Below are 12,194 nucleotides of genomic sequence, written 5' to 3'. Positions count from 1 at the left end.
ATGTTGCTGGTTCCGGTCCAGCCAGCAGCAGCTCATCCTCAGTGTCTGGACTTCGAGCCTCCTTTTAAACCTTCGTGGCATCTGGAGTTCTGCTCTCAGTACGAGCAGTTCGGCTGCTGCGACCAGAAGACGGACAACTCGGTGGCGGAGAGATACTGGGACATTATCGACCAGCTGGAGACAGCAGGTCAGGAGCTCTGTGCAGACATGCTGAAGGAAGTCATGTGCCAGGTAAATACATGTTCTCTGTTCTTTAGAGGATGCTATACTGTGATGAAAGGGTTTACGATTTTATAGGCACAAAGTTATTTAACAGAATAAAACATTGCTCACTGCGATGATGAATAGTTTACAACTCTATCAACCTCTGAATTACCTTCAGTTTCATCTAATTAAAGACATCAATAAAGTTACGCCTTAGACCTACATTTGTAAAGAGATCAAAGTTTTGGCATCATATTTAAAACTAATAACTTAAGAACAGTCCTCCTAATTCAATCCAAACTTTAATTAAAAGTTTTGAAGAATCATTTTAGAGAAGATTATATTTTGATGAGAAAGGAACCTGTGATTAGCATTTCACAAAACTGCACCATAGTTTATCTCTTATAAGGGCTCCAATCCACAGTGTTTATAATGATTAAAAGTGGAATAAGCTTAAATTCCCATTTACCAACACGTCTAGCAACTACTGTCAAAGTGTGAAAGGTCTGAGCCTCAACGCCTTCACAATACAGGAATATTACTATTAAATATTTCCATATTCCTAAAACAGTGGCGTGCATGCAGGAGGGGGGCTGAGTGCTGAAGTGCCCTTTTTTGAAAACTAGAATATGGTTGCATCCATTCCATACTAACATGCTATTTAGTACGCCAAAACAGTATGTGAGATTTTTTAGGATGTTTGAAACCTTAGTATGGAACCAATAGTACATGAATTGCATACTATTTCCGGTGAAATATTATGATATACAAACCCTGGTCACTATGGCGGTATAAATATCCCACAGCGCAATGCGGTAGTAACGACAACGTTCATAACAGACGTTGACGGACAGCTCTGCAACGTCAATAACGCTTCAGTATAAGTACAACATTACACTTTACTAAACGAAATATATATTTTACGTTAGTTCAGACTTTGATTCTCACAAATCATCGTTTGGTCCAACACATTCTCATCTCAACTCGTCACATATTGACGCTTTGTCAGTTATACAATGTGAATTAAACAAAAACACTTTTTTAGGATTAGGCAACAACACCACTATAGTTAGGTTTAGGAAAAAACAACATGGTTGGGCTTAAAATAACTACATTTGTAAAGTGAAAATGTGACTTGACGATGTGAAAATGGGACACGAATGATCAGCTGATTGTAACGTGAAAGTGAAACTTAACGCACAGGACACGAACAGCAGTCTCCTGGATGAAAGCCCTGTGTTTGTTGGACCCATCCACACCCCCTCCTGCCCGCCTTGTGTTTCTCTTTCACTCTTTAAACTACGTCACCACACCACTTTCTCTGTGCGTTTCCTGTTGCCGCGGATGGGTTTTCATTGTAGTTAATGGACAACCTGGTGCGTCACATACTGGCGCTAAAGGGTGCCTTGTGCGGCAGTATCGAACGCCGACTGCCGTGACAAAGCGTCGGTATTTGACACCCTGGGAATGAGAACAGGCTGTTTGGTCACATGAGGTTGTTACGTGTCTCCAACCGGCAAGGAGGCTCTCAGGAAGTAATGGCGTAAACTACTACAGTTTATTCACACAAAAGCATGTTCAACGATAGTACACATACAGTATTGGGTATGTAGGAGTAGGACTAGTGCATAGTATGCAATTATGGACACTTTGTCCTATAAGGGACGCTTCAGTGTTTCAGCTTTGATCCTAATGTCAGAGCTGGGACAGTTGAGTCCCTCTAGTCAGCCAAAGTGTCCCTTTAATTTTCACCTCCTGCCGGAAATGCCCCTGTGATAATCAGTAGTGTCTCTGTTCTCCCCAACCAGGAGTGCTCTCCATATGCCGCCCACCTCTATGATGCTGAGGACCCCTACACACCTGTCAGAGAGCTACCTGGCCTTTGCTTTGGCTACTGCTCCAAGTTTCACGGCAAATGCCGCCACGTGGTTAAATATTTAACTGAGAACCGGCTGCTGCAGGACATGTCTCAGCGAGACGCGTCCACGTTCTGCAGCCTGGTCAACCTGTCCGACCAGGACTACTGCTACCCCAACGTTTTGAAGAGCCCTGACCTCAACAGCAACCTGGGACAGGTGGCGGAGGACCCCAAAGGGTGTCTCCAGGTGTGCCTGACAGAGGTGGCCAACAACCTCAGGAACCCCGTGTTGATGCTCCACAGCGGCGACGGCACACATCGCATGTTCATCGCCGAGCAGGTGGGCTTCGTGTGGGTTTACCTGCGTGACGGCAGCCGGCTGGAGCAGCCCTTCCTCGACATGACCGGGGAGGTGATGACCACGCCCTGGCTGGGGGACGAGAGGGGCTTCCTGGGCATGGCCTTCCACCCCAAGTACCGGGACAACGGACGCTTCTTCATTTACTACTCTATCCAGTTCAACAGTAAGCTGGAGAAGGTCAGAGTCAGTGAGATGAAGGTGTCGGCCTACGATATGAACACGGCTGATCCGTACTCTGAGAGGTACGCAGGGGGAACTTTGCTCTTTTTATTGCATCAAAGTTTGGCTCCGGATGTATAAATCTGCAATTACCCTTTAAAGACAATGCATGACTATATTGTCATGCAACCCCCCTGGGCTGCACTAAACCTTGCATAAACATGTTCTAAGCTGAATGCCGTGAATCACTAGAGGATCGTTCCAAGTTTTCTGGGTCCCTGAGCGCTATTTAAGTGTTCTTTGTCTTTGTTAAAGGGATAGTTCGGGTGTTTTGAAGTGGGGTTGTATGAGATACTTATCCATAGTCAGTGGAGAAACAGACAGGAGTACCGACACAGGAGCAAAGCAGTAAAGTGCTGTGGACGGGGGCAGCAGAAAAACATATTTTAGACACCTAAAAAAATCAGTTTAAGTGTACGTTATATTTAGAATATTTTTTGATGGGGAACTGAACTGAAACTTATCTATAATGTTTTTGTCAACGGAGCCTGGTGGCTTTGAAGAGAACATAGAGCAAACCCTCTACCAAAAACAAGTTTTTCTGTAATTTGGGTGAACTAACTCTTTGATGCGTGAATGCTTGATTGTACTTAACAGCATCATCCTTGCATCCTGCATCCTGCATCCTTTTTTACATTCAGGGCCATTCTGGAGATCGAGGAGCCGGCTGCGAACCACAACGGAGGCCAGCTGCTGTTTGGTCTCGACGGATATTTGTACATCTTTACTGGAGACGGTGGGAAAGCTGGAGATCCATTTGGGAAGTACGGCAATGCACAAAACAAGTAAGGTGCTTCATCATCAAATCATAAATTTTTATATTAGTTGAGCTATAAGTACCCGTGGTTGGGAACCACTGTGCTATAAAGGCTTTTCAACTGTTGCTAAATCCTATTTTTTCCCACCCAGGAGTGCTCTGTTGGGAAAAGTACTCCGCATTGATGTAGATGGAGGTGACCCTGCCGGGAAGCAGTACAGGATCCCCTCTGATAACCCGTTCCTCCGTGACCCAGAAGCCCGGCCAGAGGTGTACGCATATGGGGTCAGAAACATGTGGCGATGCTCTGTGGACCGCGGAGACCCGGCCAGTCGCTACGGCAGGGGCAGGATATTCTGTGGAGACGTGGGTCAAAACCGCTACGAGGAAATTGACATTATTGTGAAGGGAGGAAACTATGGATGGAGAGCCAAAGAGGGCTTTGAGTGCTATGACATCAAACTGTGCCACAACTCCTCCTTGGGTGAGTATTTTCTCTTCATGTGATAAAAATCAAGAGCTATTTCCATCATTGCACCACCTGTTTTTCCGCCATAATGTGCCGCTTTCAATCTAATTTTGATGCTTCAGATTTGAGTTAAATTCAGTGCATCTTTCTTTGCCACGACAGATGACATCCTCCCTATATTTGCATACAGCCATCATGTTGGGAAGTCTGTGACAGGTGGATATGTGTACAGAGGATGTGAATCACCCAATCTGAACGGCTTGTACATTTTTGGAGACTTTATGAGTGGGTAAGATTGTGTTGATCTCAGCCAAATAGTTTACTCCAACTGTTGTGGAAACTTTCAGGAGTGAAGGAACTGCATGTTTGCTCAGCTGTTGTGCTTTTTTTAGTCTATTGAAGAAAAAACAACATGCATTTTTGAATGAATTCAGGTCACAGACTGACTTAATTACAATTTCATTTACTTAAATTTTACTTGGATTCTAGCATCTGTATTGATGTATTGTTATTTAACCACAAAACATAAACATGTTAGTCTAACTTAACTTTATTTCATACTTTCATGCACACAAAATGAAAAAACGTTTAAAGTTCATACTAATAATCAGGATCATGTTCATGTATCAGGGCGACATTAACCAGCTATACTTCATTTAAAGGAACAGACCGAGATTCTGGGAAATTGTCTTATTTGCTTTTGTGCTGAGAGTTAGATGAGAAGATCGATACCACTGTCATGTCTGTATCATAGACTGTTAATAAGAAGTGGACGTATTTACCGTGACGTCACCCATTGGTTTGTGGACTGCCGTTTTGTAGCCTTGAGTTTGGCATTTTGGCCGTCGCCATCTTGGTTTTTTTGCAACCAGAAGTGACACGAGAGGGTAGAGCTAAGTACAATCGAATGCTGAATAAGACATTTTTCGGCAACCAAAAATGTTATAATTAACTTTCCTGAACTGAAAACACACCGTGACAGGGTTAAGGTTGTAAAACGTAAACACGGATAACTCCCAGACCAGACAACGCCGTGGTAGCAGCCACGCCCTTTAAGCATCCCCTGCTCTATGGTCTATTTGACTCTAAATGGGACCATAATTTACTAAATGAACATCGTGCTGTATTGAAGAAGACTTGAAACTAGCAATTGGGACCATAAACTCATGTTTACAATGTTTACTGAGGTAATAAATCAAGTGAGAAGTAGATTCATTTTCTCAGAGACTTCTATACAAACAGACTTCTTTTTGCAACCAGAGGAGTCGCCCCCTGCTGGCTATTAGAAAGAATGACAGTTTAAGGCACTTCAGCATTGGCTTCACTTTTCAGACCCGGAGGTTGCCCACTGATATGACCAAGCTTCTCATCTAAATCTCGGCAAAAAAGTGAATAGGCGTATTTCCCAAAAGGTATCCAAATTATATTAAAATACTCCTTCTACTAACTAGTAAAAGTCTTTTGGTTTTGGTGGTGATTTCTATTATCCCATAATGGTTTTTCAGTGTCTTTTTCACAATTTTCACTAGAATAAAGTTGAGAGATGAATTATTAATTCCTGTCTTAAAATGATAAACCCACATTGGTTGGTTATGACATGACGAGTGATTCCTGTTCAACGTTGCAGTCGGATCATGGCGTTAGAGGAAGAGAAGACGACGGGAATCTGGAAGGAGAGGAGTTTGTGCATGGGTGAAACAAAGACGTGCTCGTTTCCTGGACTCATCAATCATCACCACAAGTACATCATCTCGTTTGCTGAAGATGAAGCAGGTTAATATTTATTCTCACAGCGTTTAGTACTGCTTCATTTTAACATCAACACTCATGAGCTGCTTTTTGTTTTGATTCTTTTTAGGGGAACTATATTTTTTGGCCACTTCGTACCCCAGCGCCATGTCTCCTCATGGAACAGTTTTCAAATTCATGGACCCGTCCAGGTGTAGTATCAAACACAGCTTATATTTGATCATCATGTACATGTTATTAGATTTACCATAGAAACATGTTGCCAGCTGGGAAAACGACATCACATCAATTATTATACATACAGGGTATTTAAGGTGTCATGATTATTTTAATGCTAGATTTTATTTGAAATAAATTAATAATAATAATCCAGGCCAACAATGCATTTAAAGTTTGTTTTTTTAATTATTGTTCTCACACAACCTAATCTCACGGGAAGGGGTATAAATAGAAAAAGACAAGGACATTCGACAAGGACATTTAGGCTTTTTCATTTTTAATTTGTACGCCACGCAACAAAACTATGGTAACGTCTGCAGTTTGGTTTAGGCAGTAAGGTTTTAGAATAAACGTCATGTTTGGGCTTAAAATAAGTATGTAAACTAAGTAAAATATGTACAGAAACGATGTAACATAACTACGGAAAACACGTCACAAACATCACTAACGTATCTTACAAGAAACAAACAATGGTCTCCTGGTTGAAAGTTCTGTGTTTGTTTCATGAACATTAAGTTGTTGTAAGGAAAAGTCAGCGTTTTTACATGCCTTTTTCTTTTGAAAACATGTATTATGTTTTGTCCTAAAACTAATAAAGAGACATTTATTAACATTATTGCAGGAGAGCTCCTCCAGGGAAATGTAAGCAGAAGCCGCTGCCTGTCAAAGTGAGGGGGAAAAAGGTTCCTTTTGTGCCGAGGGAATGTAAGTCACCTCAGTTTACCTTCACATTTTTATCACTTCTTCTTCTTATAACTTAATGTGTCATTTCGATGGTGGTGTGCACATACCAGAAGCCATTTCAAAGGGAAACTGTCTGACAAAGTGGAGCCAGCCACTGAAATTGTACCTTAAACTGAAATATGTCAGTGGTTTTTTTTATTTTGTTTTAGAGTAGAAAATAGTTTTGGTTCAATCAAGGTGCACTAAATATAAACAACTTACACACAACATATGATCAAGGCAACTTCTGTTCTGGCAAGCCAACAAATTGCCTACATTCACGGTTTAGTGTTCAAGAACCTGCCTCTCTCCATTTCACTTGTGCAGTATATATGTTCCCAAATTGTATAATTGCATTGAGGTTATATAAAACTAGAAAAAGGCAGTCTCCCATTTTACATCAAACATACTTAAAATAGAAACAGACAAAAAGAGGAAAGCATTTCAAACATTCAGGCCCGTTTTTGGAGCCAAATATCGAATCCAGGCTTATAAAATGCGACATATGTGGCTGCTGAGTCGAGTAAAACTGTGGAAATGGGTACTTACTGACATCTGTGCCATTTCAGTGACTGTGCTGGACACCAATGAAAAGCCTACGAGACCTCCACCAAGAAAATTCAAACTCACCACCAAACCAGCGGTGACGGGGAGCCACGTCACCACGACAACGACTGCAGCCAGCGTGACGACGACGACCACGACGACAAGAACCGCTGTGAAGCCGAAATGGAAATCACTTGATAAGAAAGCAATGAAGACAAATAAGTTGAAACCTTGGAAGAAAAACAAAGTGCTGAACAAGCAGTCGTCTAAAGTACAAACGATTAAGAAGAACACTTTGAGACAGAAACCTAAAGAACAATCCAAAAAGACCACTGTGATGAAGCCAGTCACAGACAAAGTGAAACCAAACACCAAACAAACTGTCAAAGCTGGTTTAAAAAGTAACGCCCTGAAGAAAAACAACAGCCTGAAAGACGGCAAAAACCACACAAGGAAGGTTCCCCTGAGGAAAACTGCACTGCAGCCGATCGGACAAGAGAGAAACAGCATAAAGTTGAAAGAACCTGCAAAACAATATCAAGCCTTCATGAACAAAACGAAGACGAACTGGAATGTGAAAACGAACAGGACGATGCAAACCAAGTTTCAGGTAAAAAGAAAGCAAGCAAAAAAAGCCAAAGCACTTTAAAATATGTATTTTTGTTATACTGAGTTTGTATATTTTTGTTTGTGATACAATCAGTGTTTAATGTCATGTTTTAAAGGAATAGTTTGCTTATTTGCTTTGCCAAGAGTTAGATGAGAAGATTGATACCCCTCTTTTAGTTTATATATAAGGTCAATCTTCTCATCTAACGCTCAGCCAGATCATGAATAAGCGTATTTTCTACAATGTTGAACTTTTCCTTTAAAGTACAAAAGCACAGCTGTTTTGCACGCAATTATGCATGTAGGGCACAACACTGTTTCCTTTATCTTTTATTTTTTGACTGTCGTAAAATCCTTGATCCAACATAATCACCACTCTGTCTGTATATTTAAAACATATCAAATTAGTTAGAAGTGAAAATAAGCAGCAAACTGAAAAAAATAAACAATTTTTGACTTCCAAAGCCCAGTGTGGTTAAAATGCTACCGAAGCCCAGAGTTGTTAAATCGCTCTAATTTTACAACACATGCAAGTGTTATAAATAAACATTGGAGGGTGTCTGTGTGTGTGTGTCTCTGCAGCTCTCTGTAATTAAACTCCACACTGCTGATCAAAACTAGAACCACTGTGTCCGTGGCTCGCGTAATGACTGCTGTAAATGTAAAGACATCCTGACTGCGACATGCAGTTGGTTAACTGAGGATACATGAATCTGCCAGACTTGAGACTTACATTATGTATTTTATAATTACTGGAATGAGGCTGAAATTACATTTTGTAACTCTGTTGTCTTTATTCTGGGGAAAGAAAGGTTATGCAAGGCTAAGGGTATATGCTTTAGTAACACGTAACATGAGATGACATAGCATGACATAGCAAACATATCATACCATAGCATGACCCAAACATACAGTACCGTCTACACTATGACACGACACAATCTTACTGTAACACAATGTCATATTTTAAGGTACAACATAACGTTTGCCATGATAACAGCTTTTTGAAACATGACATAATTTAAACATATACCATAATATACATGTCATAACATAAGCTTACCATAACATACTATATCATATCATACCATGACATGGCATACATTTACAATATGATGCCAGGGCATGCCATGACATTAATATACCATGACGTGACATAAACTTACCATTCCTGTCATATCAAGACATGGCATAAATTTACAATGCGATTCCGAATCATATCATACCATAACATACCAGGCCATGCCATGACATAACATTGCATGACATTATAATACTATGACATGATATACAGTAAACTTACCATACCATACCATGCCATGACATGACATGGCATAAATTTATCATAACATGACATAACATGACATGCCATCAATTTACCATACTATACCATACCATGACATGGCATAAGTTAACCATACTATGCCATTCTGAGCCATACCATGCCATGACATCACATGACATTAGTATACTATGACATGACATAAACTTACCATTCCATACCATATCACGACATGGCATACATTAACCATAACATGCCATTACATGACATGACATAAACTTACCATACCATACAATTCCGAACCATACCATACCATGACATGCCAGGGCATGCTATGACATGACATGACATTAGTATACCATTCCATACCTTAACATGCCATTCCGAACCATACCATGACATGACATAACATAGTATGACATACATTTACCATAACATGGCATGACGTGAAGTGACTCTAGTTTATAATGACATGACATAAACTAACCATACCATACCATACCATACCATACGTACCATGACACGCCAGGGCATGACATTAGTATACCATTCCAAACCATACCATGACATGACATAACATAGTATGACATACATTTACCATAACATGGCATGACGTGAAGTGACTCTAGTTTATAATGACATGACATAAACTAACCATACCATACCATACCATACCATACGTACCATGACACGCCAGGGCATGACATTAGTATACCATTCCGAACCATACCATGACATGACATAACATAGCATGACATACATTTACCATACCATACCATACCATGACATGGCATATACACTCACCGGCCACTTTATTAGGCACACCTGTTCAATTGCTTTTTAACACAAATAGCTAATCAGCCAATCACATGGCAGCAACTCAATGCATTTAGGCATCTAAAGGTGGTGAAGACGACTTGCTGAAGTTCAAACCGAGCATCAGAATGGGGAAGAAAGGGGATTTAAGTGACTTTTAACGTGGCGTGGTTGTTGGTGCCAGACGGGCTGGTCTGAGTATTTCAAAAACTGCTGATCTACTGGGATTTTCACGCACAACCATCTCTAGGGTTTACAGAGAATGGTCCGAAAAAGAGAAAATATCCAGTGAGCGGCAGTTGTGTGGACGGAAATGCCTTGTTGATGTCAGAGGTCAGAGGAGAATGGGCAGAGTGGTTGGAGATGATAGAAAGGCAACAGTAACTCAAATAACCACTCGTTACAACCAAGGTATGCAGAATACCATCTCTGAACGCACAACACGTCAAACCTTGAAGCAGATGGGCTACAGCAGCAGAAGACCACCCGGTACTAGCAAGGTGTACCTAATAAAGTGGCCGGTGAGTGTATTTACCATAACATAACATAACATAACATGATATAAACTTTCCATGCTATGCCATGACATGTTGCGAAGTGACATTAACATACCATGTCGTAACATGACATAATATGGCATGACATCAACATGACATAACACAACATGACATGACAGGAGATGACATTAACTACATTTATCATCACATAACCTGAGAATACGAACTATAAAGCCTCGATGAAGATCATGCATAGGAAAAAGTGCTGCTGCTGAAATATATAAACATAAAGTACAACAGCAGTCACATAAACAACATGACAAATCATCAGCTCTCTTCACAGTTAAATAGTACTCCAGCTTGTTCCACTGTGTCACAGCTTATGCGTAAGATTTCAGTTAAACTCTGTTTCAAAACCAAAGCAGTGTGAAATAAAAGTAGTTTATTTGTTTATTTATACTCTACTTTAGGGACCCTGCTTTATCACAGGACCCTGCATAACCCCTCACATCTTGCACTTAAATGTCCCAAAGCAGTCACATCTGCAAATGCATTAAATTCTACTGATTAGAAACAGAAGCATGAGAGTTATTTAAAGGGACGGTGGGTCTAGATTTGTAGTTATAAATATATACAGCTCAGATTTAATGTAAGTCTACCATGTGTGTCCTCTATATGGTGAAGTGTATGTTGTCTTTGAACCCAGGACCCCAACAAATTACAGACCTACAGAACTACTCATTTGTGCTAAAACATCTCCAATAAAAACGCAGCTCTGCTTCTCGGACCTTTGACACAAAAAAGGATGTTTGCAGGTTTCAATGTTTTGACGTTTTCGTTGAATCCCCTGCAGTAAAATTGACATTGAGCATTGAAAAGTTTCTGAACAGTGCATCACAGTGGCAAAAATGAATACTCAAACTCATGTGGAGTTTGTATGATGTCTGTTTTTTGGGGGGTTTTTTCTCCTGCAGCCTAAAGACATGTAGTCAGGTGGGTTGGAGACTCACGCGATGTATGAAATTACTACATGCTACGATACTATTAGCGTGTACTGTTCAGCACATGGAATGCAGTATATTATGCGTATTATATATACTGTATTATTATGGCAACAGAAGTCATAACGCCAGATTAAATAACTCAATTGCTTTGTTGATTTCACTCTTTTTCTGTGGTAAAAACTGATTTTATGATGAACAATGTCTGTTGGTCTGGTCAGACTAAAATATCAGAACAATTATGGGATGGATTGCCATGAAATGTTGTAATGTTGTGCACTCATTCCCGGTAGCCAGAGCGCTGGTTCCCAACCTGGGGGTCCTGACTCCCACTTAAGAAGCAGATTAAGTATGTATGATTTTTAAAAAACTAAAACATAATACAGATATTTGTATTAAAAGTTCCTGAAAATAACAGTAAAACTCATCTCCAATGCAATATTCACAAGAAATAATCTGCTCAAAATTCATCCAAATCGCTCGTTTTACACAAACTTCCTGCAGTTATTGCATTCACTATTTTTTGTTAATTGTACAGTTGTTCTTTTCTGTTATTGTTATGCATTGAATATAATACGAAATATCCATAAAATGTCACTTAGTCAAGGAGTCATCAGTTTACTCAACCTATTTCCTGAAGGAAACAGGTTGGGAACCACTGAGTCCTCCACTACTTACAGATGCGAATTAGCTTGAAGCTATAATCTGGTACGATGCATCAGATGGTGAGATTTATGTTTTAAATTGTACGTGTTCCCTTCAAAAGAAATAAAATACTTTGGTAATCCCCTGATTTTTTGTCTAGCGCCACCGGCAGGGAAAGTTTTCACTTATCCAGTTAAATATCTCAACATCTACTGAATAGATTGGCGCAAAAATGTTGT

At 40.2% G+C, this 12,194-nt stretch overlaps 1 protein-coding gene across 1 annotated transcript; it reads left to right on the top strand.

Moving 5' to 3' along the window:
- Nucleotides 1-8,055, top strand: hhipl2 (HHIP-like 2). Its single transcript, XM_037746810.1, has 9 exons — nucleotides 1-231; nucleotides 2,013-2,665; nucleotides 3,284-3,427; nucleotides 3,552-3,883; nucleotides 4,031-4,157; nucleotides 5,496-5,641; nucleotides 5,727-5,808; nucleotides 6,459-6,541; nucleotides 7,129-8,055. The coding sequence occupies exons 1-9, from the start codon at nucleotides 1-3 to the stop codon at nucleotides 7,752-7,754; spliced, it is 2,424 nt and encodes an 807-aa protein (XP_037602738.1). The 3' UTR covers nucleotides 7,755-8,055.
- Nucleotides 8,056-12,194: the final 4,139 nt, after the last annotated feature.

This window comes from Sebastes umbrosus, chromosome 16 (genome assembly GCF_015220745.1).
Source record: "Sebastes umbrosus isolate fSebUmb1 chromosome 16, fSebUmb1.pri, whole genome shotgun sequence".
NCBI classification, from domain to species: domain Eukaryota; kingdom Metazoa; phylum Chordata; class Actinopteri; order Perciformes; family Sebastidae; genus Sebastes; species Sebastes umbrosus.
Note: the sequence above shows the minus strand (reverse complement) of the source record. Positions and strands in the feature narration are given on the sequence as shown.